This window comes from Tursiops truncatus, chromosome 4 (assembly GCF_011762595.2).
Source record: "Tursiops truncatus isolate mTurTru1 chromosome 4, mTurTru1.mat.Y, whole genome shotgun sequence".
NCBI lineage: Eukaryota > Metazoa > Chordata > Mammalia > Artiodactyla > Delphinidae > Tursiops > Tursiops truncatus.
Genome location: NC_047037.1, coordinates 47,596,365 through 47,623,353, shown reverse-complemented (window position 1 = coordinate 47,623,353; position 26,989 = coordinate 47,596,365). Strand labels below are relative to the sequence as shown.

Genomic DNA, 26,989 nt, shown 5'->3' with positions numbered 1-26,989 from the left:
AGACAACTCAGAGGCATGCCAAGTGCTCTGACACTCTCTCTCCCGGAAGGTAACTTTAACTGACTGTTGAAATTTTAAAAGTATTGACACATTTAATGCACTTGCCAAAGTGGTGTTTAATGAATTGTATCTCACAATAAAATAGGGCAAAGTTTAAAACTCAAATTTGCTTTGGATTTCTATCTGCTATCATCTGTTAGTTCCAGGATCCTGGGTTGCAGCATTCTTATTTTTATGTTAAACACTACCAGCAAGAAAAACAGAAAGTAAGGGGGAAATAAAGACAGGTGTAGGGAAGTTAGGATTTCACACAGGCTTGACAGACTCTTGTTTTCTTCTGAAATCCTAGAAAACAGAAAACCACAGGAAGATGGCTTATTGAGAAAGACCCCCTTCAACTTGTCCATGAGTCAAACGGGGAACAAGAGTTCCTCAGATGGAGAAACTAAACCCCAGACTTTATTTGTCAACAAATGCATCAGGCGGTCAAAATTCAGGTCCCCCAAAGCTGAAAACAGAAAAGAGAGCAATGACCTTAAAACAACTGCTTTTCGACCCAGCGACGAGACACCGAAACCTAATATGATGAGTCTGTTCTAAACATTTATTTTGTCAAATGCTTTAAATAATTTGCTCATTTTACTTTTTTGTTTTGGCCATGCCATACGGCTTGCGGGACCCCAACCAGGGATTGAACCCGGGCTCCCAGCAGCGGAAGCGTGGAGTCCTAGCCACTGGACCGCCAGGGAATTCCCCTCACTTTCCTTTTAAATTAACAGAAGTAATATGTTGCAGAAAGGTTTAGAGAAAAATACCCTATTTCCTTTCATTCTAACACAAATGGTCATTTCTTCAAGATCCTTTTCAGCCTTTTATTCATATACATGCATTTATGGTCAACCAACAAGTCAAACACTGAGCATCTGTGCCAATCACTTTTATTAGAAGGACAGCCATGAAAAAGAGAACATTTGCGTAAAGAACCAAAAGCAGATATAATTTCAGTGTGATAAGTCATATGAAGACAAAATAGGCTGAGGAGACAGAGAATGATGGGCTGGGGGTGCTATTTTAGATGTGGTTGGAAGGAAGGAGTCTCTGATTCGGTGGCATTTGAGCTGAGATCTGAAAGTCAGCCACGTAGAATGAATGAAGCCAGCTACACAGGTATTTGTGGGAGTAGTTTTCCAGGCAAAGGGATGTGTAAATGCAAAGGCCCAAGATGGGAGTGAGCCTGGAGTGCTTGAGAGCAAGCCAGGAGGCTAGGCATGCTGAAGCAGGATGAGAGATGGAGAGAGGATGAGTAGTAGACCAGTCAGAGAGGTAGCTGGGGCCAAACGGACGTACTTTGTACGGTTATAAGAGCTTATAAAGCCCGCTTGATCTGACACGGAGCTGTGATCCTACTGAGACATATTATTATACTGCTCAGTTCTCGTATTGTTACGTGATGTTCATATGCTAATTTTGACAGTGGCATAATATTCCATTACATGCCTATGCCAGAATTACTTAAGTTCTTTTTCTGCCCTTTAGTGAATATCTTTGGCTTCCCCTCTCCCCTATTTTCTGCTTCAGTCTGTTTCAGCTAATTAGCACAAATTCCCAGAACAGAGGTTACAAATACAAGGGTTATGAAAATATTGCTAAATCTCTCTCTAAAGTTATGTCACATACAATGCCGTCACTATATTATTAGATTAAATGTATTTTTAAAACACTTTAAACTTTTTATGCAAACATATACAAAAGAAGAGAGAACAGTATGAGTCCCCAAGACCACCTCCCTCTAACAATTACCAATCCATGGCCAATCTTGTTTCATTTAAACTTACCCTCATGTCCGTCAGATTATTTGCACCAAATACCAAAAATATCATTTTACCTGTAAGCAGATTGAATGCATTTTTGGAAGTAGAAAATTAAGAAGTCTACCTTTAAAAGAGGGCAGTCAGAAAGTTGTTGATATTTGTTCTAAAGTATGATTTGGAGCTTCAGGAACATGGTTCATGGATACCCACAACCATGATTAAATTAACCGCGCAAGACCAGTCAGCTGGTTACCCCAGCTGGGCAACACCATGCATGGCTTCTCCATTTCCATTTCTCCCCAAGTCCAGTGGCCCCTGGAGTCATGTGAATTCTGTCCTCCGAACAGCTCTGGGACCTCGTTCCTTCTCTCCGCTGCTGTCCTTGCTTTCATCCTCTCTTGCCTGGACCACTGCCACAGCTTTCTCCCTGGTTTCTTTGCTCCTGGTCTTGCTCTGTGGCCAGCCTGTCCTCCACACTGCTACCGGGTGCTCTTTCTAAACCACAGATACTGTGGTGTCTCTCACCGGTTTAAAATCCTTCACTGAGTCTTTCCTGCCTTGAAGAGAAAGTCTATACTCGCAAGCATGGTCTTCAAGGTGTTTGTGATCAGTTGAATATCTCTTCACAACCTCTGCCTTCCCCCCAATCTTATGTTCATCCTCTACTCCTGACGTTTTGACTGACTCTCTCCTGAACTGGCCACATTCCCCTGAAATGGGTACCTGTGCCTAGAAAGACCTTCCCTTGTGGCATCCTCCCTCTGCACCCCTCCCCCATTTATCCCTCTCTCATATCCACCCACCTGGCTGACTTTCACTCACCCTTTAAGGTGCAGTTTATCTACCACGTTCACCTGGAAGCTTCCCAAGACGCACCCACTGGACTTTGGACCCTCTGTGGCTTTCTTGTCTGCTCCATCAGACAGGTAGCTCCTTGGCAACAGGAACTTGTTACCTTGGTTCCCTGTACAGCATCACCCATGTTACAAACATGTAAAAATGTTTTATGAAAGCATCGGGATTCTTGGTCGTAAACAACGGAAACAAGCCCCTACAGGTTTAGCTTGGAAAGGAACCTAATGAGAAGATACTGCTTGGCTCACAGAATCACCTGGAGAAGCAAGAGCTCGGTTCAGCAGTAAAGCCGCCAGAAAAGGCCCCAAGTCACTCCATGGAGCTGCTTACGTGTGGTCACTTTGCACCCTCCATGGAGTGCCAGCCCTCCCTCCTCAGCCAACCTGTAGCAGCTCTGACTCGTCTGTTTTATATAATGAGGTATGACATAAGATATTTTTTGAAGGAAGGGGTTTATAGATTAAAAAAAAGAAATATATGGCCTGTAAGGAGATGTCCAGGGGCCTCACAAACTGGTACTCATATTTATACTTAGGTGGTTTGATAAAGATTTGTCATCTTGATTTATTTTGGTTATTGAGGAACTGCAAAACTAATATTCAGTTATTTGCTCATTCAACAAATGTTTACAAAGTGCCTCTGATGTAAAAGGCATTGCAGAGTCCCATCTTCCTGGGAGGCCTCAGGAACTTTAAGTCACTATGCTCCTGAGAAATGAACCGGGCAGGAATTATAATTTCTATTTTATAGATGAGTAAACCAAGGCTCAGAGAAGTTAAGTGACTTGCTTACCTGATGGACCCAAGAGTTGAACCAAGTTTTCCAGTTGTGCTGCCTTGGACTTGCCAATCATATAAATATTACAGAGCGCCCAAGTAGGCTGTGGTCTGAGAAGCGATTTCTGAATCTGTCAACTGGTTGGTTGGTGGACCGCACCCCACCAGCCTGCAACTCTTGTAGCTGCTCAGCCTTGAGACCAAAGAAAAAGCCTGGAGAAAACAACAGAGACATCAAAGCTCATTGGTTAAGGGGCATCTTACACAAAGGTCCTGGAGCAGCGCTCCTTCCATGGATGGCCGGCAGCAGACAGGACATGGCAACAATCTCCACTACTTGGTGGAGAAGGAGGCTACCATTTATAGGGGGACTGATGTCAGGTGGGCTCATCAGTTACCACGGAAACCAGCAGCAGGGGCAGGGGGCAAGCACGACAGGCAGTTACTGATTAAGCCCTATAATTAAGAGGATTGGAGAGTCATGTGAGTGAAGCAGGGCCTGGTGGAACAGGGGATGGACGGAGAGCAAGAGAACAGCCATCTTGAATGGCCTGACCATACGTAGGTCATTGGTGGTGACCCCTGAGAAACAATTTATTTGGCTAGGCCAGTGTGGCAACCAGAATGTAGAGGGTTAATTGGTAACTGTGGTGAAGAAGTGGGGTCAGCAAATACAAACCATTCTTTCCAAACATTTGACAGTAAAGGAAATGATTGACAGAACAGTGGTTTGAGGAGAAAACAAAGAAAAAGAAGGTTTGCTGAGGCTGGAACTTGAGCATGATTGTGGGTTGAGCCTATGGAGACAAAAAGCTGAAAAACAAAAGAGAGAGCAATAAGATACAATGCAGAGAAAATTTTTTTAAGAACAAAAGTTTTAAAAAGCACCTGCACATAATGGGCTTTGGAGTCGATTGCTCTGGGTTCAAATTCTGCCTCTGCTGCTTACTACTTAACAGTCTCTCTGAGTCTCAGTTTCCAAATCTATGAAATAGTGTAATTGTGACTCTTTGCATTAAGTTTACACAAAATGCCCTGTACTCACATCCTCCATCCACAGCTCTCCTCACCCAAAATTAGGGTTGCCAGAAAAAATACACACAATATTTGGGACATACTTTTACTAAACAATGATTCCTTGTTTACCTGAAGTTTAAGTTTAATCGGACGTGCTATTTTTATTTTTCCTAAATCTGGCAACCCTACCCAAAACAAAATACCTTGTATCCAATGTACCATAATAAAAATTGAAGGTCGAAATGAAGAGGTAAATGGTAGGTGGATGATGCTGCCTCCTACTGGTAGAATGTGACAACACCAACTATCCCCACAAAGATGTACAGCCTGTAGGTGGTTTTCTTAAAAATAGCAAGCCACCAAGAAAACAAAACAAAACAAAGCAACAAAACAAAACAAAACAAAAATAGCAAGCCACCAGACACACTGTGGAGGAGAGGGGGAATTTTTATTATCCTGCTAATATTTTAGTCTAAATTTACTACTACTGTCATGTCATCATCTTTTCATTTCCACTGGTACTAATATATTTCTTTTTTGCTATGTGGTTGTATACGTTTTGTCAGGGGTAGTAGAGTATTACTGCACATTCAGAATTTATGCTTTCCTATTGGATTCCAGTATACTCTTTGCATGTGTTTTTAACTGTGCATTTTCACTTGCAAAACCTCTTTAAAGTCACTGTCAATACATGCCTATTCATTTTTCCTTACAAAAGTATGATGTGTTTCACGTGTGTCTTAAATGTTGACACATTCAGTAGGTAAAGCCCTGGTACATAGTAGGCACTCTATAAAATCATAGCTTTTTATTTTTATTTATTTAACTTTTAAAAATTGTAGTGATGGGCTTCCCTGGTGGCGCAGTGGTTGAGAATCTGCCTGCTAATGCGGGGGACACGGGTTCGAGCCCTGGTCTGGGAAGATCCCACATGCCGTGGAGCAACTAGGCCCGTGAGCCACAACTACTGAGCCTGCGCGTCTGGAGCCTGTGCTCCGCAACAAGAGAGGCCGCGATAGTGAGAGGTGCGTGCACCGCGATGAAGAGTGGCCCCCGCTTGCCACAACTAGAGAAAGCCCTCGCACAGAAATGAAGACCCAACACAGCCCAAAATTAATTAATTAATTAATTAATTATTAAAAAAAAAAGTAAATCCTATTTAAAAAAAAAGTTGTAGTTATATCATGTAGTGTGGTATTACAGTGGAACTTGGTAAGGGTGCCACTTAAAAAGTCCCTAATAACGAGGACACATGAGGCTTTCTGAGTGTATTCTCTGGCAGGAGTTGAGAAAATACAAAAGCTCTCCCAGGGACTACTCTCTCCGGATGCGTCAATTGAGGGGTCTAGGAAATGAGCAGCGAGGGTTTCACTCGCTCTCTTTAGCCATCTGAGGCTCATCAGTGGTGACTGCAGTGCTTCCCCTTCCTCACCTGTCTGGTTAGGAGGCCAGTGCCTGGGCATACCCCCAGCGTTACATTTACCAAAGATGTTTGTGCATCCTTCCAGCAGCGCTGTCTTAAACGCTGTAATAACAAGTTTACCTCTTTTTTTTTTTTTGCGGTACGCGGGCCTCTCCCTGCTACGGCCTCTCCCGTTGCGGAGCACAGGCTCCGGACGCGCAGGCTCAGCGGCCATGGCTTGTGGGCCCAGCCGCTCCGCGGCATGTGGGATCTTCCCAGACCGGGGCAAGAACCTGTGTCCCCTGCATCGGCAGGCGGACTCTCAACCACTGCGCCACCAGGGAAGCCCAAGTTTACCTCTTTGTCCAGGAGCAAAGCTCCATCTACATGCAAGAAACCCAGGTCAAGCCAGGAAAGAAAAGCCACTGAGTTCCTCAGGCTCCTTTGTAGGAAACGGGTCACTGGAGCGGCCAGTGTTGAGCACCGACCGCAGGAACAGAGGTCAGGTTTTGTCCCCTTCTGAGGTGAGGTTTCACAAGGGACCAGTTCAGGGTTGTTGTCCGTCTTCTCACTTGTCTTATGGTGATCATTATGCATCTTTAATACACTCTGTCATTCACAGCAAATTTTTCTTTATTTTTATAATACAGCTAAGACTATCACTTCAGAAATGGAATTAAGACCCAGGATGGAGAAAAAAACTGTTCCCGCCGAAGTTGGGCAAAAACCCTGTCGACAAGTGTCTAGATTTGAACAACTGTAGACTAACAACAGCGGATGTGAGGGAGCCAGGTCTGTATGGAATTGACCTTGCGCAGAGGCACAGAGGGCCTCCGGGCTGGGATGAGCAGGGAAAGTGCTCCGTCCTCACTTGGTAGTGCTAGGTCTGCAGGGTGGCCCAGACAACTCAGGAAGCGCAGATGCAACGCTATTTTTTTTTTAAACAAGTTAATTGATTCTTCCTCAAGCTTCAAAGATTTGAGCCGAGTTTAAGAGGGAGGTTTGTTTGTTTTTCCTGAGCAATTTTACTTCTCTACTGATTACCTCTAGCTCCCTGAAACACACCTGTTCCTGCATAGGATGTATACTCATCCATGAAACTGAGCCCTGCTCGGAATTTAAAGGGGCATCTCGTTGTTATCTGTGGAATGAAAACTATCACTACCAGCAATTATTGCTCACACCGTTTTACACAAAAGTGCAACTACTGTTTGTGACACTGTAGCAGGAGTTTGGTTGTGAAGAACCATCTTCCCAACACCACTGTCACCACCTTTTTTAAAAACTCTCTTTTTTCAGATACCTTAAATCAAATCTTGAATCAAATTAGGTGTGTCTACCAACAGAGGTATCAAAAGAACTGCGTTTTGAGTGAGGGGTCCTTGAGTATTTTAATTAAAATCCATGCCATTATATTTGAGACAGATCTCTTACGAGGGAGCTCTAACCATGTCTGTGATTCTCAAATGCCTATGTACATGTCAGAATCTCTTGCAGAACTTGTGGAAATGCAGGCACTTGAGTCCAACCCAAACCCACCGAATTGAAATCTTTGAGGGTGGGCCCCGGGAATCCTGTTTTTTTCCTTCTTCATGTGTTCAATAGTCTTTCATACTTTATCAAGTTAGGATCGTGGTGAACAAGATGAAGTTGTTAAAGTGCTTTGAATGCTAGTAGAAAGAAAACATATTTTTTTGCCCCCTAAGCATGTTTTTAGAATTTCTTTGGAATGGTGGAAGGTCAGGAATTGCTATGTCTGTAACTCTAGAAGCTCACCATGCAGCATCTGACTGCTGACACTATTTTAACATTCAAGACAGATGTTTAAAAGCAAGCAAGCAAAGACACTTTCACCCCCTGACTTTGGCATTTCCACTCTTAAGTCTTGTTGCTGCAGGAGATAAAGATGACCTTTGAGAATCTTGTTCACAGAGAGTAGCTTCAGTTTTCGTGAGCAATGGAGGAGACTCAGAGAAGATTCTGGTCAGGGTTTGTGTGTCTAAACCTGCACATGTTGGCCCATGTAGGTATAACAGGAACTTTATAAAGTGGTGACACCCAGGTGATCAAGATAAGAAAGAAAAGGTAACGGGCACCCTCAGTCTCAGCGGTCCTGCCAACGGAGTATTCCCCAGACCTTCAGCCTGAGGGTCCAATAGGACAACAGGGTGACAGGCGTCAGGGGGGTTTGCGAAATAAAAGGACCCGTATACACATTACAGTGACGGTGGTAGTAACAGTCCTAGCAGTAGAATTACAATTTCCACTACAATAAAGGAGTTCTTATGAAATCTTATGGAAACACCACCGCATTTTCAGAATGCAGTTATTTGGCAGAAATAGAAAACGTCCCAAGAAATAGGTAAAGTAAATGTCACAATGTCTCCAGTTGTGCGGCTGAGAGATCCCTGCTTTGTGGAAAGTCAGCAAGTCCACCCTCCTTCTATCCGCTTACCAGAGCAACAGGCAGTGGATCCTATTGACTACAAATCACAAATTACACATGCAAATCTGTTTTTTCTTGTGTTCCCTTCTACTTGCTTTGCTGCCTTCTCTTCCAGACTTGGAAGAACTGGATATTTCCTGGAATGATTTCATAGGCAGAACCCTTCACTTACTCATGCAGCAAATGCATCTTGTCAGCAAGTTAAAAATCCTGAGGCTGGGTAGATGCAGACTTACTGCTGATGATGTTCAAGCACAGGGTATGATGAATGCTTCCCTTAAGAGATGGCTCCCCTGGAAGGATCTTTGCAACCCAAACCCTCAGGGGCGAATTATCTGGGTCACCACCCCCTCAAGTGCCCATGGACGAGGATGAGAGTGCTGCCTGTACATGATGTGATGCTGTGTTGAGCTCTTGTATACCTTCTAAGGAGCTGTGTAACCTGCACCTAGCATTGTGCTAAGCCCTGGGACAGAGAAGGGAACAGGCTGACCAAGCCTCTGTTCTCATGGAGTTTAAGTGGAGATAGTAACTGTAGAATTTGCTCACTTTGGGTCTGTTACCTCATCTGTAAATTAGAGGAGCTGGGATAGATAATAATTAAGTTCTTTTCCAATTCCAAAATAGTATTTCTCTCTTCTATTTTCCCATTCCTATTTTTTAAAAAATGATCAAAACAAGATCTTCCAATTAAAAGCAATGATTTAAATAGGACTAGAACCTCAATTAAGTTAGTTTATAGTATATCAAACATTGGATAACATAGAACATAAGATAAAATTTGTCATGCTATTAACCCAGCTGCTTTACTGGGTTATGAATGCTGGGTTATCTAGAATGCTTGCTGGTTTTAGATGCAATTAATACTTTTTCTGTCTTCTTTTTGTCTGAAGTTTCTTATTTCGATCATGTATTTTGATCATTTAAATCTCTGCAAAGATTTCTGTAAAAGCAACAAAATTTATGCCAATGTCTTCTCTCTAATCCTTCCCTAGAAAATAGGGGCCAGCTGATGTTTCCTGGTTCACCCTTCCTATAGCTAAGGAAAAACGTTATACATCTCAGAGCTGGCCAGACCCTTTGAAATCCTAGTCCCACTTCTAATTCTCTTTGTGACCATGGACAAAATACTTAACTTTCTGAGCCTCAGTTTTATTATCTCTGAAAAGGGGTGATATCCACCTCAAAAAAAATTATGGTGAGCATTAAATCATTTCTGTAAAGTACCTACTATGTGCTTGACACATTAGTAGGCGCTCAATAATTCTTTCTTTCCCTATTCCCTCATCCAAAATTACCTTTCTGTGGTTTTTCATGATCCATTTAGTCCCACTGGTTAGCAGCTGGTTATTGTGTACCAGGGTCTCAAATTTAACATACTGTTACTCAGTCATGAAGAGAAGTATAGATTATTTTCTATGACTAATCTAATCTTTTTTCATGATCCACCATCCTTAAGAAACCAGGAAGTGGAATTTCTGCCCTGGGACCCACTCTAAACTCATCTGGTCCAGGAGAGAGTCTGCACCCTTGTCACTAACGTTTTGTGTCCTTTCCCCTCTCCCTGAGATTTTATCCTCTCTGGAAGGACTTCTGCATCCTCTCCACCAGGAGGGGCTATCTTATCATCCATACTCTGCTTAGCCTTAATGGCAGATGGAGTATAAGGAGAATGAATGGTTTACTGATAAGAAAACGTAAATCAGAGTCATTTCAACATTATTGCACCTGTTACAGTTGCTTAGTGCAAGATTGCAAATGCCTAGGCCCTCCAGTACCATATGCGCTGCAGACAATCATGTACTCTTTCTCCCTGATCCTGGGGGATGCCTCAGGGCAATACATATCCACGCCCCTTTGACTGGCCACGGCATACAAAATGACACCTTTTTATCCCTGGCTTATAATATTATAACTCCTGGAGAATTTGCATTTTAACCTGAGGCTCCTGGACTCCAAAAACCTGAAACCATGGAATAAATAACCAGTGGCAGAAGTTCCAGACCAGTAGTGGACAGTGGAAGAGAGGCTTCTGGACACAGTGGACCTTCCAACACTCTTAACTGGTGCTAAAATTGACTCCAGACATTGAGAAAGCACATTTGTCATGTGTGTGGCTCACCATTCTGTTCTGCCCCCAAAGCAGTGGAAATTATTCCTAAGGGCTGATCTCCCCACACTTGCCCTGTTCTCTCCCAGCTTCCACTCTGTAGCCCTCAGATGTTTCCTGTGTGAAATGGTATCAGAAATGTCAAGTTTCACCCCCCTCACTGTATCCTCCTCCACCCCAAGGTTGCATCACTGTTATGAGCTGCTAGTGCCTGATGCTCTTTTATTGGTTCCTCCCTGCAGTGGTTGGATCAGTTGTATGTGATATTCTTGATGTCAAAGTGAGCTTTTCCTCTGTGGTGGCCAGTGCCCTGCTTTGCTTCTACCAATCTTCCTCTGGCCAAAATGTAAACAGTGGTTATGCTGAGAGATAGTATTATGGGTGATTTAAATCTTCTTCATGTTTTATTTTCTAAGTCTTTCACACTTCTACCTCTGGCCGAGCTTCTCAGCAATGCTGATCCCCGGAGAAGGTGGATGAGAGAAAGTAGATGGATTGGTAGAAATATTTACTACCATGAAAACAATTCGGTAAAACCACCCCTACTAACAGGTGGATTTTTTTTTTTTTTTTTTTACACAACGTTTGCTTACGAGCATGGCTTCAGAACTCTGGAGGGACTAGACTTGCTGTGCCTGTACCTGTATGTAGAAGCTCACCGTGCTGGGAGTGGGCAAGAACTGGGTCCTTTTCTCCTCCCTGTTCCCTGGCATCTAACCAGTAGCTGGCCCGGCTTCAATACTCCGTAAACAATGGCTGTATTGATTTTGAAACGAAGTCCCTGCTTTGCGGATTAGCGATCAACCTGATCTTTGGGCCATTTTGTAACAGGAGAAGCACTTAAAGCGCTGCCTGAACTTGAGTTGAATTTGTCCTGGAACAGTAAAGTGGGAGGAAACTTGCCTCTGATCCTCCGGACATTCCGAGAAGGGAGCAAGATAGAAATGCCTGAGCTTGTGGACTACGCCCTCACGTCAGAAGATGGGGCGTTTGTGGGTAAGTGGAATTTGGAAGAGTCCTTCCCAGGAAAACATGTGAAGGCACCCATGATTGGATAGCTTGGAAATCAACGTTGGCTGTGTTTTCTCTCACCCTGAATTGAAGGAGTGGTTCACTATATCCCAGGTCACATGAAGACGTACCTCCCTCCTGCCTGCCCCAACTTTCACACCCTGCATCTTTACTGAGTTGTCTTTTGGATTTCCTTCCTTCCAGGTCAGTTGCTACTTAGGCTGCAAAACCTTGAAGTACTTGATCTTTCTATTAACAGAAACATCGGTGGCAGTCTCAACAGTATTGCTCAGGGATTAAAAAGTACCTTAACTCTGAAAGTCTTGAAGTTACATTCATGTGGGTTATCACAAAAGAGTGTCAAACTACTGGGTGAGTTAGGAATGGCTAAAGTTTGTATATAACTTTATATTATACGGAATTTTTAAGCTGTTAGGAAATACAACAAAACATAAACAGTGGTTATGTTGGGGAATAAGATTATGGGTGATTTAAATCTTCTTCATGTTTTATTGATTTTCTAAGTCTTTTACAGTGAGCATGTACGTTCATGATTACAAAAATAATCTTTTAAAACAGCTGACTCTGAAAAGGCCAGGATATTTTAGGTCTGAGAGAGACACTGTGCAAAATAAGTGTGCTACTAAAGCTGTCCATTTTTCTCTTACTTTTTTGTTTATTTATTTTTTTTTTTTTTGCGGTACGCGGGCCTCTCACTGCTGTGGCCTCTCCCGTTGCGGAGCACAGGCCCCGGACGCGCAGGCTCAGCGGCCATGGCTCCGCGGCATGTGGGATCTTCCCGGACCGGGGCACGAACCCGTGTTCCCTGCATCAGCAGGCGGACTCTCAACCACTGTGCCACCAGGGAAGCCCCATTTTTCTCTTACTTTTGAAAATGGCAGCATTATTTTATGCTTAGTAGTAGGAAGGAATTGGTATTGATAAAAAGAACAGCTTCAGTGACATCTGTAGTTAAAATTGACTCTGCTATAGAGTATCCACATTAAAGAATAGGAAATGAAATGTGTATCTATCCCTTCAACTTCTAGAGCCTGTAAAATCCTTCTCCCTGGCAGTTTGAATAAGTCTAGAATGCTATGACAGCACCAATGCTCAAGGATAGCAGGGGAAGATTCATTAGTTGAAAGATTTTGATCAAAACCATTGATGATCAATGCAGATCCCAGGGAGTGTGTATTTGAAGCCATTGTCAGGTCCGAAGGGGTAGATGGTACAAAGTGGACAGTTATCCCACTGTCTGGGCTTTTGTCAACATAGTGTACATATTGTCTCAGTCACCCTTCTCCACACCTGCCCCCTCTCCTGCCGACCGCCTTGTAATATGTCAGAATGGGGTTCTGACCTTCTTTGTAGATGCTGCTTTTAGATACTTGTGTGAGCTGAGGACGCTAGACCTTTCCTGCAACAAGGAGATGAGTGGAGGGTTTGAAGACTCCCCGGGGCTGGCCGTGCTCGAGCATCTGGAGGGGCTGGATCTTCACCAGTGCTCGCTGATGGCCGACGACACGATGTGGCTGAGTAGGTACTGCAGAGCCGAGGGAGGACGCTTGGAGCCTTGCCATGTGTTTGCAAACCTGGCAAATTTGAGATGTGCTGTTTATGAAGTTACCAGAAGGACCACATCATAAAACTTTTGTGAAGGCCCCAATATAGTATTAAGTGCCCAGTAATTGTTGGTGAATCTAAACTCCTCCTAGACACATCTGTAAAGGATGGATGTGGCACTTGAGGGAGAAAATTTTTGAATGTATGTGGCTGTTTAGAAACGGATCTGTTACTGTTACAAAGTGGATTACACATAGGGATGTAGAAGGAAAGCCAAAACGGAGGGTGTTGAGTCTTTCTCGCTAATCAAGTGAAGCCGAGGCACTTAGAAACAAAGGAAGTTACAGAAAGTCGGCGGGACAGTGCATGACGGGTGTACGTTACAACTTCAGGTCACTACGCTTGCTTTCCTACCACAGACATAGTCCTGTGACCTGTCATGTATAAGTGCAGTTTCCCCTAACAAACAGCAAGCGTACGCTTGCGATTATGGATTTTATTCCACCTACAGCCAAAATAAACCTTCAGAATGCATCAAGACTCTGACCATGGCTTACCATCTAGACCTCTGCTACCCTGGTCCAGCCCGCTGTCACCTCATGCCTAGATTATTACAAGAGTCCAGATGGTTTTCCTGCTCCTCTGTCACTCTGACTGCATTCTCTCTTCCTTCCCCGCATTGGCTACTCCAGCTACAGCATGTGTGCTGACGCTCGTGCACACCAGCCGTGCTCTGCTCTCCCTCCGTACTACGGGCTCCTCCTGCGTAGGGATTTTTTTTTTTTTTTTCAGTATCTCTCTGTTGCTCATGCACAGGGTCTGGCACATAGTTGGCAGCCAGTAAATGCTTGTTGAGAATGTGATTGATTGAATGAATCAATCAATAAAGGACGAGAAAAAGAATTTTTTGTTGTTTTTAGTACAACTGGGGGAGAAAAACAGTAAAATAGGTCTTTAGGTCTCATATTGATTTTTAGCCCTGCTAAGTTATTTCTTAGACTCTTATCCCTCAATTGGGGAAAATGAGAAGAGTTCAAGGCTTTCATGAAGATTTTAAAGTAGTAAACCATCCCTTTTTGGGCTCCAGGTGGAGACTGTGAAGTGTCACCATCCTCTTATGAATGTCCTACCCGTGGAGACACTCCTGAATTACCAATCCACCAGATTCCAAATAATGAATTTCCCATGCTACAACTGAATAACACGAACGTCCTGTCTCATCTTATTGCTCAGAGGAGGATTAAAGTGCTAGAGGATCTGAATTGTTAACGCTAGTACAACGGAGGGATTAGCCTCTCTTATCTAGATCTGCCACCAACACGGGTAAATGGCCCCAGAAAAGTAATGGTTATTTAATAACTGTAGTGAATTGCATTGTTCTCCTGCTTAAGTTTGAAAAGATGGAATTGAAAATACATCCTGTTTATACCTCATGATGTTAAAGAATTGAACATTCTTTTATCTGATCATTCTCGATAGCTCCAAAGGCATGGAATTACAGGTCATTTAGCCAACAACGTTTGATTGATCATCTAATTGTTCGAGGCACTGTTCTGTGGGCTGAGGGAAATTCACAGGCAGAAGCTTCAATCTGGTGGGGGCAGCAATAAACCAAATACGTGGTGAAGTACAAGGTGCTGGGGGCGTTAGAAGAGGGAGTCACCGCAGCAAGTACCTGCCCTTTTTTCCTTCCCTTCCCCTTCCTTTCTCCTGTCCTTTCGTCTTTCCACTAACATTTGTGCCTCTGGTTTCCAGGCTCTGAGGCACACTCCGGGCACGAAGCAGCCCCTACACACAGAGCTCACCTTTGGGGAGGGAGGGCAGAAGACAAACACATACACAAACAAATCACGTAACGGGGGTGCTGGGAGGAAAAGAAAATAGGGAGATGTAGTAGTGACCAAAGGGTTACTGTGGGTTTGGTGGCCCTGGAAGATTCTGAGGAGGTGAGCCAGCCCCACAGAGATCCCAGGATACTGCATTTCCCACATTCGAAAGAACTATGGCAAAGGTCTAGAAGCAGGAAAAGCAGCAGGAAGATAGCGAAGCAGGGGTAACACCTGGCACAGCAAGGGCCTTCAGGGCCCCACTCCAGTGCTGCTAGCCACAGATATCTGTTCTGATTTCTTGATTTCATTGCCTTTCTAGTACTTCTGACTTATATTCTGAGAAAAGAATGATCGTATCAAACATTAATTGAGCAATTAGTGTGTGCCAGGCACTGTACCAGGCACTTTACATATACCAAGTCGTTTTATCTTCCCATTGCCTCTGTGAAGTAGTAGTGTTATTCTTATTGAGAAAACTGAGGTTCAGGGAAGTTAAGCAACTTGTCTGAAACCACACAGTTCTTTAGTAGCAAGTCCAGGATTAGAATCACCAGTTCTGTCTCCAAAGTCTTTGCTCTTAACTTCTAGCCTTGAGAGAGGCTTGGAGAAGAGCCCAAGCTGCATACTGGGAAGAATGGCTGGTGTGTATGTGGTGTGTAATTGTGCGTAAGGCAGGGCAGGGGTCAGAGAGGGAAGAGCTGTGCTTGCTGATCAAGAAGACTGTGGGGGCTTCCCTGGTGGCACAGTGGTTGAGAGTCCACCTGCCGATGCAGGGGACACAGGTTCGTGCCCCGGTCCGGGAAGATCCCACATGCCGCGGAGCAGCTGAGCCCGTGAGCCATGGCCGCTGAGCCTGCACGTCCGGAGCCTGTGCTCTGCAACGGGAGAGGCCACGACAATGAGAGGCCCGCATACAGCAAAAAAAAAAAAAAAAAAAGACTGTGGGACCCAAACACCCAGAAGACCCTTTGTGAGATGCTGCCTAAAACATGTCACTGTTGATGTTTTAGTAGCCCAGGTATCCCTTTTCTCTCGAGTTTTCAAGAATTGGACTTATCTGCCAACAGAAAGACGGGCAGCTCTTCTGAAAAACTACTCAGCAGGCTCTGATTTTTACCAGCACTGAAGCCATTGTTAATCAACAACTGTGCTTTGGAAAGTGAGACTTTTACTGCCCTGGGTCAGCGCATTCCCCAAATACCTGCAGGCACTGGTACCATAACATCTGAGAGGGGAGGCCTCTCTTTGCCTACAAATGAATGCTCAGCTGTAGGCAACGTAAAGTATTAATTTGTCTTTCTTTCAGGAAATATGCTCTCTTGAAACTGACTTTCAAAGCCACATGAATGATTTCTAGCATTGTAAATTTAAAATTTAAAGTGTACACAGTTGGCCCTTTGTAACCATGGGTTCCAAATCCGTGGATTCAACTGACAGCAAATCAAAAATATTTGGAAAAAAATTTCCGGAAAGTTCCAAAAAGCAAAACTTGAATTTGTCTCATTCAGGCAACAATTTACACAGATAGCATTTACATTGTAATAGGTATTATAAGTAATCTAGAGTTGATTTAAAGTATATGGGAGGATGTGCATAGGCTATACACAAATACTGTGCCATTTTATATAAGGGACCTGAGCTTCCATGGATTTTGGTGTCTGCAGGGTGTCCTGGAAACAATGCCCCTGTGGATACGGAGGGACGGCTGTATAACCAACTCTGAAGGCTCACATTCCTGGTAACTTGTACAGTATAATTTGGAATTGCTGGAAAGGGAGGCGTTTACTAGTGTGTGAGCCTAGCTGGCTGCCTAGCACCTAGTCCCAACAGGGTTTGTTGTCCTCTGTCAGGAATCTTGGCGTGCCTGAAGACCATGGATACAGCCTGGCCTACATCAGGGATTTACTAAATCTGACATTTCTGCCTATGCTGGGGCAAGGGCACTGTCAGCGAGTAGAGGGAGACATTTTGAGGCAAAGGGACTTTGCCCAATTTTCCCAAATATACCACCCAGGCATCCAACACTTTAAGCACATGGTGCCAGGGGTCCTCAACCACATCCAGCTTCAGTGACTCACTGGAGGGACTCACAGATCTCACCGCTGAGATTTATGACAACAAAGGGATACAAAGCAAAATCAGCAAAGGGAAACATGCATGGGGCAGAGTCCAGAGGGAACCAGGCCCAAGCTTGCAAGATTCCTTTCCCAGCAGAGTAACAAGGATGCGCTCCGTTCCTGCAGCACGTTGTGACGTCATGGTCTGAAATGTTTCCTGGGAAGACTCGCCTGAACCTTCAAGTCCAGGGTTTTTAGTGGGGCTTGGTCATGCAGGCACCCTCTACGAAGCACATGCCAACATTCCAGACTCACAGAAGGAAAGCTAGTGTTCAGCATAAATCATCTTATTTGTACACAAACACTGTAGGCACGACAAACCACCCTGATAAGTTAGGGAATGGTGACGACACTTCCAAGTTCCCAGATGTCAGCCAAGGGCCAACCTTGCCAGCAGGACTTTGTACGGATAGTGGTCTCAGGCCCACTAGGTTGACTCTGTTTTGTACACATGTGCAAGACTAGTGTGGTTGGATTCTGGTGCTTCCTGGGTAACAGTGAAAACAGAGCCCTTCTCTCTGGCCTTCCCTCAAGGGTTATGTTTGTTGACACTCCCTTAAAAATGAATTGTCCTATGGACCCAAGAGGGCTATTATTAATGAAAAAGAGGCATTCTATTAATAAAAAATAACAAGTAGTTATTTATTAATATCTGTTAATAAAAATAAGTACATATAATTTATCCCAAATTCTAAGAACTCTCTATTTAAGGTATTCTTGCTCTCCTTTTCATCCCAAGTACTCTGTTCGACCCACAGGGTCTTGGTCCTTGCCATGTACTGCTCCCAGCCCTCCCCCAGCACTGCTCATCTCATTGGCCACGTGTCTGGATGGGGAAAAGTAGCAGGATATGTACGTCTCTTAATCTGAGGTCCACGGCTCCTCCTTTAAGAGAGTCAGTCTATAGTTATGCCTGGGCAGGGGGCTGTGAACTCCCTAAAACTGATTCCAATTCTTTTTTTTTTTTTTGATTCCAATTCTTTTGTCGGTGGGGAATGTATGGTACATTTTTCTGGCTCCAAAGCACCTGGGATCAGACATCTGAAAGCAAATCCTGGCTCTAGCTCTCATGACCTGAGGTACTTAACAACTCTGTGCTTCAGTTTCCTTGTCTGTAAATGGAATAATAGGATCATATCTCATAGGGTTATAAGAATTAAACAGGTTATTACATATGAAATTCTTGGAAATGTGCCTGACGCATAGTAAATGCTCAATATATGCCAGTTGTGAATATTATTATGGGGAGAGAGTCTATAAATTTTACTTAAAAAGTAAATTTGGGGACTTCCCTGGCGGTCCAGTGGTTAAGACTCCACACTTCCACTGCAGGGGTGCAGGTTCCATCCCTGGTCAGGGAACTGAGATCCCACATACCACACGGTGTGGAAAAAAAAAAAAAAAGTAAATTTTATTGTAAAAGCCAGCGGTTGCCTGGAGAACCTCTGGTAAAATCCAGATTCCTTCATGTGATCTAACAGGCCCCCTGGCGGCTCTCCCCCTTGCTCCCTGAACCCAGCCTCAGTTGGCTTCTTTCTGTTCCTTCATATCACCGAGCTCTCTCCTGCATTTGACCTTCCTGTCCTCTAGAATTCCCTACCCCCCAGTCTTTCCTGGGGAGCTCTGATTGCAGGTCTCAGTGTAAATGTCCCCTTTTAAGACAGCCTCTCTCTGAATTAGAAGTCCCTGTATCTTCCTTATAGCCTTTATCAGTATTTATAATTATGTATTTACTTGTGTGGTTTTTTAATGTTGATACTTCTCCCAGACTGTTACCCTCTTGAGGGCAGGGATTGTGTTTATTCTTCACTGCATCCTTCAAAGCACGTTTTTGGTATTAGTTAAGTAAGTCAGTAAGTAGATAGGCAGGTTAGTAGATAGATAGACAGACAGACAGACAGACAAATTTCTCAAAGGGGGCTATAATCCACAAAATGGCTAGGTAAACACACACACACACACACACACACACACACACACACACACCCCACATTCCACTGCTCAGACTAATGTTGTTAGGAAAATTCCACAAAAAATAAATTTGGGGACAACATGAGATTTCATAAATATACTTCCTAGATGGAAAATGTTGAATATTTTTAAATAAAATTTTGTTTTTAACTTTGTGTCTTCTGCCATCAGAAGGCACAACTCTTTTCAATTATAGCTACACAATCAATGGATCATAATCAAGTAGATATTACACAAAGTTACATCATCTGACATAAATCTTTAGACAGTCCCTGACTTACAGTGGTTTGACTTCACACTTTTCGACTTTAAGGTGGTGTAAAAGCAATACACCAGTAGAAACCATACTTAGAATTTTGAATTTTGATCTTCTCCCAGCCTAGTAATATATACGTGGTGCAATACTCGTGCCATCACGAGGGTAAACTTAACAATCGCTCTGTACCCAGACAACCACTCTGTTTCTCACTTTCAGTATGGTATTCAATAAATTACATGACATATTCAACATTTTAGTATAAAATAGGCTTTGTGTTAGATGACTTTGCCCAACCATGGGCTAATATAAATGTTCTGAGCATGTTTAAGTAGGCTAGGCAAAGTTATGATGATCGGAAGGTTAGGTGTATTAAATTCATTTTTTACTTAAGATATTTTCAACTTATTAGGACGTAACCCCACTATAAGTCGCGGGAGACCTGTTTAATCCGATTTGAATTAAGAAGTAAATCAACAATAAAAAAAAGAAGTAAATCAAGTAAATACATATTTCTCTGCATCACTTTGAGAAAATCAAGTTCAATTTCTTATTGATACGTCTCTGTACCATAGGAGTGGGAGGGTGCTCTTGTTAGATATTATAAAAAGAATATATATCTACCCTTCAAACAGATATTAGTTTTTAGAAAGAAGGAAGAATAGTTTAAAATGTAATTAGTGGCTATACCTCGTGGATAAGTTGCTCTGGTTAATTTTTTTTTTTTTTTTTGTGGTACACGGGCCTCTCACTGTTGTGGCCTCTCCCATTGCAGAGCACAGGCTACGGACGCGCAGGCTCAACGGCCACAGCTCACGGGCCCAGCTGCTCCACGGCACGCGGGATCTTCCCGGACCAGGGCACGAACCCGTGTCCCCTGCATCGGCAGGCGGACTCTCAACCACTGCGCCACCAGGGAAGCCCTCTGGTTAATTTTAATGTTAGGGGAAACCAAGAACTAAGCAGAAAATCTTTGAATTTCCTTTAAAAATCTTTCCAATATACACTATTTCTCTTCTTTGTCTCTGTTAACTGCAGTTAAGTAAACACAAATACATTTTGGTGTTTCAGAGTTCTAGGGAGGTTTGGCCTTGTCTCTGAATTTCAGCAGCAACCAGGACATGTAAAACCAGGACACACTCTGGAAATCGTGACTAACTGTGAAAACTGTTCGTCTCTTTCTCCCTCTTAAATGTGAAGTGAAGGAAAGAAATCCCAGTCAATAGTGAATTCCATTTAATCAAGTTTTTTAAATTTTTATTTATTTATTGGCTGCGTTGGGTCTTCATTGCTGCATGTGGGCTTTCTCTAGTTGCAGTAAGCTGGGGCTACTCTTAGTTGCAGTACGTGGGCTTCTCATTGCGGTGGTTTCTCTTGTTGCGGAGCATGGGCTCTAGTCGCACAGGCTTCAGTAGTTGTGGCTCGTGGGCTCTGGAGCACAGGCTCAGTAGTTGTGGCGCACGGGCTTAGTTGCTCTGCGGCATGTGGGATCTTCCTTGACCAGGGCTTGAACCCATGTCCCCTGCATTGGCAGACAGATTCTTAACCACTGCGCCACCAGGGAAGTCCCCATTTAATCAAGTTTTACTTTTCTAAAGTTTCCAACATTTCTCCCCAATAAAAGTAGACAACATAAATTGAGGCCATGAATTTCAGGCAGGAGAAACGGTTTCTACAACTGTCTTAACCTCACTGATAGAAACATGTTGCCCTAGCCTAGGTTCCTCAAATTCAAGGCTTATGGCCTCTAAGGAAACCTAAATTATTGCTATTCTTATCACTGTCAATTTCAGCTGAAGCTTGCGTTCACCTCCCTGCTCTGGAAATAGTCAACCTTTCTTGGAATAAGTGTGTTGGCAGCAACCTAAAGCTGCTCCTGGAAACGCTAAAGCTTTCAACGTCCCTTCAGGTGCTGAGGCTGAGCAGCTGTTCCCTGGTGACAGAGGACGTGGCTCTTCTGGGTTTTACCTACTGGTTCCATCCAAAGCAGTCCTGGCACTCAGAGCCCAGCGCGCCTGCTCTGGCAGTCCAGGACAAGGGAGGTGGAGAAGGCAGCGAGGCCTGGAGCTAAGCCCTCTGCGCATCTTCCCTGCTCCCTGACATCTGCTTAGGAGAGAGCTTGTTAAAACAGACAAGGGCAATCCTGAAACCAAAAAGACAGTGGAGCGTGTTTCATAAAAGGAGATGGAGGAATTTCCCTGGCGGTTCAGTGGTTAGGACTCCACGCTTTCACTCCCGGGGGCGAGGGTTCGACCCCTGGTTGGGGAACTAAAATCCCACAAGCCATAAGGTGCGACCAAACATTAAAAAAAGAAGAAGAAGAAAAAAAAAAGAAGATAGACATAGATATGGTGGTGGAAGAAGGAGGATTACCTGATGTAGAATAGAAGGTTGGAACACTGGATGTGGATGGGTGGGGCTCCTTGTCCCTGAGAGGTGTGTGCATGTGTGGATTTTGTTTACGCCTGTACCCACCTTGGCTCAGCTGGGTGCAGTTTTCTGTGTTCACCTACTGTTTCCTGTGGATAAATTATGCATAAGCAAACAAGAAATTTGTGTTATGTTCACACTGTTCTCTGATATTTCAATCTAGTTGGAACAAATATGTGTTTTCAAAGCAAGTGTTATGGCCAAACACTGTAATTAGAAGATGTGGACAAATCATTGTGATTTTATTTTGCATTTCCCTAATGACGGTGAGCATGTTTTTATGTGTTTGTGTTTATCTGTGTTTATCTGTAAACTGCATATATGCCTTGGTGAAGTGTCTGTTCTAATCTTTTGCCTAATTTAAAACACTGGATAGTTTGTTTTCTTCTTAATCAGAGTTCTTTAGCTTTTCTGGATACAAGTCTTTTATCAGATCTATAGCTTGCAAATATTTTCTCTCAGTCTGTAACTTGTCTTCTCAACCCCTTAACAGTATCTTTTGCACAGCACGACTTTCAGTGTTGTTGTTGTTTTTTTAATATTTATTTATTTGGCTGTGCCGGGTTTTAGTTGCAGCATGCGGGACCTTTGTTGCAGCGTGAGGGAGCTTTTAGTGTGGCATGCGGGATCTAGTTCCCTGACCAGGGATCAAACCTGGCCCGCTGCATTGGGAGTGCGGAGTCTTAACCACTGGACCACCAGGGAAGTCCCAAGACTTTCAGTTTTGATAAAGATCTATTTCTCTATTTGCTAATTTGATGGATAGAGCTTTCTGTGTTGCATCTTAGAACTTTTTGCAAAACCCAAGTTCTCAGGGATTTTTCCTAGATCTTCTTCTAAAAGGTTTACATTTATATTTTACATTTTGACATACTATCCATTTTGAGTATTCTTGTACAAGGCATGAGATATGGGCTGAAAATATTTTTGCATATGACAGCTCAATTATTCAAGCACCATTAATTGAAAAGACTCATTGAATTGCCTTTGCGTTTTTGTCAGAAATCAATTGGCCAGTTTGTGAGGGTCTATTTTTGGTCTGTTCTGTTCCATTGGTCTATGCATCTATTCTTTTACTGATACCATACTGTCTTGATTACTAAAGCTTTATAGTAAGCCTTGAAATCAGGTAGCATGGGCATTCTGACTTTGTTCTTCTTTTTCAAAATCATTTTGATTATTCTAGTTTCTTGACATTACTATATAAATTTTAGCATCAGCTAGTCAATATCTACAAAAAATCCCTCTGGAATTTTGATTGGGATTGCATTGAATCTATAGGTAAATTCAGGGAGAAATGACATTTAACTATATTGAGCACTCCTATCCATGAACACAGTATATCTCTCTTTTTATTTAGGTCCTCTTTGATTTATTGCATTGGTGTTTTGTAGTTTCTACCATGCAGATCCTGCCTACACTTTGTTAAATTTATATCTAAGTATTTAATTTTTTGGTGCTATTATAAATGGTACTGGTTTCTAAATTTTGATTCCCAATTGGTCATTGCTAGTATGTAGAAATACAATTGATTTTCATATATTGACATTTTATACTGAGACCTTGTTAAACTCATCTATTAGTTCTATGAGATTTTTGGTAGATGCTGTAGGATTTTCTACGTAGGCAATCATGTCATCTCTAATTAGAGTCAGCTTTATTTCATCCTGTCCAGTCTCTATACCTTTTATTTCTTTTTCTTGGTTATTTAACTGGTTAGGATTTCCAGTACGTGTTGAATGAGGTGAGAGCAGACATCCCTGCCTTATTCTTGATATTGGGGGGAAAGCACTCAGTCTTTCCCATTAAGTATAATGTTAGCTATAGGTTTTTGTTTGTGTTTTGTAGATGTGCCCTTTATCAGGTAAAGGAATCCTAACCTGGCTAGATTTCTTATAATGAATTGAAGATGTTTTGTTGAGGATGTTTGTGGCTATGTTCACGAGAGGTAATTGCCTACTAGTTTTTTGTAATATCTTTGTCTGGCTTTGGTATCAGGGTAATAATGACCTCAGAAAATGAGTTGGCAAGTGTTCCTGCCTCTTCTAGTTCCTGGAAAGATTTTGTAGACTTGGTATTATTTTTTCATTAACTTGAAACTTTATAGAATTGACGACTGAACCTGTCTAAACTTGGAGTTTTCTTTGTGAGGAGTTTTAAATTACAAATTCAGTTTAAAAAATAGATATAGCACCATTCAGGTTATCTTTTTCTTCTTGAGTTTTGGTACTTTGTGTCTTCCAAGGAATTGGCCCATTTTACTTAGGTTGAATTTATGGAAATAAAGTTGTTTTCTTATAATCCTGTTAATGTCTCCTAATCATTTTGACTACTTCTTCTGTGACCTCCTTCCTCTTCAACCACCTGCTGGAGAAAATTCTCTGCTTTTAAAGGGCTCCTGTGAGTAGGTTAACCTCGTTTGGGTCTGCGTTTCCTAAATTCAGGTGTGCCATGTAATATAACCCAATCATGGGAACCCATCATATACACAGTCCTAGGAATTAGGGTGGAAATCTTGGGGTCACCTTAGAATTCTGATTACCACAAGAGGTTTATCAATATTACCAATCTTCTCAAAGAATAAGCCTTTGGTTTGTTTTGTTTTCCTGACCTGGACACCATTAAACATATTTAAATTATTTCATTTAAAGTTATTAAAATTTGCTTCTTCAATTTTTTATTTTTTTGGTCTGCATCATATTTTATTAATCATAGCTCCAGCCATTATATATTGTTTCTTAATTTTTACTACCAGGTTTTCTTCCTCAGGTCAAATTTATACTTTTACATTTTGTCAAGGGTATTTTTTGTTCTTTCAATTTTTAGTCAATGATAGGTATTGCTGTGTGTGGCTTTAAGCATTGTCACTTAACTGTTTTGATTATTTCTAATAGAAACTTTAAGAATTTGTTAATCCCTAGTAGTTTGTGTTTTATTCTTTTGTAAATAACAGCATTGGTTTTTTTTCATATAGTAAGCTACAAAAATAGTATTTTCATGACCTATGATACTATTACCCAGATTTTAAAAAATATAACGCATATAAAATACTAAAATATAATAAATAGAGTACTCACATCATTGGAAAATTCAGATAGTATAGGAAAGGTAAAACAATGTCTGAGATTTGCTTTAAAATACTAAAAAACAAACAAACAAAAATTAGGGGAAGGGGACTGGATGAGCCAAGATCAGTGTAATGAAAATAGCATTGAAGCTGATTGATGGGAACATGGGAGTTCTCACTCCTATTCCATCTACTTTTTATATGTTTGAAAATGTCTGTAATAGAAAATTTTCTAAAGGGAAAAAGCATGCACATTATCTTTAACACTTAGCTAGGTCTTGAGAACATGGTGAGTAATGTTCTGAGACAGAAAGATAGGAAGGGACACGATCAACATGAACACCTAGGGACCAAATGCAGCTGTTGAGTGTCCTGACTGGGATGATGAAAATGATGGGGATGGAGCATCCCACTTGGTGTGGAAGCCATGATGTGTGAGGAATGATTGAAGGACCAGGGCGTGTTTAAGCCTATAAGGGGGACATTTGAGGGGACCTGACTGTTGTCCAACACTGCATGGTTGGCACAAGGAAGGAGCTGAGGTTCCCAGCAGGCTGAGGTGGGCAGTGGGGAAAGTCAGATAGGGCCTAGAGACATGGCTTCCTCCTGCTGAGAGTTGCTTCCCTCTGTTGGGGCAACCTGAAGAGGGACTTCAGGCCCTCTGTTGGGTTGGGCTGGTCCCCAGTGGAGAAGCTGTGAGAGGGATTTCTCTCTGATCATTGATCAGGTTGAATGAGGAGCCCTCCAAGGTCCCTTCCAACTCTGAGATTCTACACATCTCACCTCTGTAATCCATTCCTGTTTTTGGCTGAAAAGGGAAGCATGTCCTGTCTGCTTTGGCTGTCTCTCCTAGCTCCTTTTCTTAGCTTCATCATTAACTGTTATTTATTGAGAGCCATTATGGGTAGTACTGTGATATGTGCTATTCAAAGGAAAACTTGATCCATGTATTAAAGTCTCTAATTGACCCATGAATTAGAAACTATCCAAGCATATTTTGCCCATGGAAAGTGCTCAATTAAATAACTGTTGAATGAAGAATGAATAAGCAATGAATAGTTAAACAGCATTAAACAGCATGAAAACTATTCAGAAATGGTCCTGAGTTAAAGCCAGTGAGCCATCACTCTTCCCCTTTAATTAGAGAAAGTCTGCAGTAAGAGTTGGGACTCCAGTGGAGCAGAGAGCAGGAACTCGACAAAAAAGACACTCTTTGGAATGGGATTTGGAAAGAGAAAGAAAAATCCATTTTCAAGCTGTACATGAAATGCAGAGAGGAAATTTGTTAGAGTAATTTCAGATGCCCTGAATAAAACTGCTAGCTAATAACATTTCATTACTAAGTATCAGTCTTGTCATTACGAATCCTGGAGCTACTGTGTTGTGTTTTTGGAAGTGGGAAATGGTCACACTAGAAAGTATCCTTGGCTTTTAGCATTTAGAGTGATTTTGTTTTTCAGCATCGGTAATCCAGACAAGTCGCCTGGCCAGGCTGCGGAAGCTGGACCTGAGCTATAATGACAGCATCTGTGATGCAGAATGGACCATCTTCTGCCAAAACCTGTGGCTCCTCAAAGAGTTAACCGAGCTGGATATTAGCCTTCAGCCATCAGCTTTTCAGGAGCATGGACAATGGTTTTAGACACTTGTTATGTGCCGTGACCAAACTTCCTGAGATCACCGAGATAGGAATGAAGAGGTGGATCCTCCCAGCCTCACAAGAGGAAGAACTAGAAGGCTTTGACCAAGATCACAAAAGCAGCATTCACTTTGACCATGGTGGGTTTCAGGAAGCTGACTTCTCAAGGCTCAACTAAGCTACACACCATCCTAAGGGAGAGGAAAAGAACAAGAGTGAATCCCGGTGAAATCAAGGAATACCAGCTTCTGGGCTGTTTGGTGGGATTTACAGTACACGAGCTTTGTAAATATATATTGTCTATAATAATCTAATGTGAGCATGTCTTTATTCTCTATTTTATAAAACAAGAATGATACTTTTCAATGGATTTTCATTTGTTTTGATATATAGTTAGTTCACTTGCTGTTTAGAAGCCCTGACAAAAATGCTTAGATTCTGGTACTGCATCTCCCTTTGTCTTGCCCTGGAATTTTCTGCCTCTCTTTTCCTAAATATTTTAAATATAAGGGTGTGTGTTTATGTGTATGTGCGTGTGTGTGTGAAATTCTAATGTGAAAGGCACAAACTGTGGAACATTTTCATATTCTTTACCATTATACGTATCTTAATGTGGTCCACTCACATTTTTATCAGAAAGTATTCCTTTCAGTGGTATATTATTTTTTGTTCTCTTGGCTTTTATC

The 26,989-nt window shown here is 42.4% G+C and overlaps 1 protein-coding gene across 1 annotated transcript; it reads left to right on the top strand.

Moving 5' to 3' along the window:
• The first annotated feature begins 405 nt into the window (after positions 1-405).
• On the top strand, positions 406-26,481 carry LRRC31 (leucine rich repeat containing 31). Its single transcript, XM_019946020.2, is given in 10 exon segments — positions 406-589; positions 6,549-6,653; positions 11,249-11,413; positions 11,633-11,800; positions 12,803-12,967; positions 13,580-13,585; positions 15,842-16,003; positions 20,961-21,128; positions 26,125-26,300; positions 26,302-26,481. Coding segments are annotated over 10 exon segments (1,479 nt in total).
• Positions 26,482-26,989: the final 508 nt, after the last annotated feature.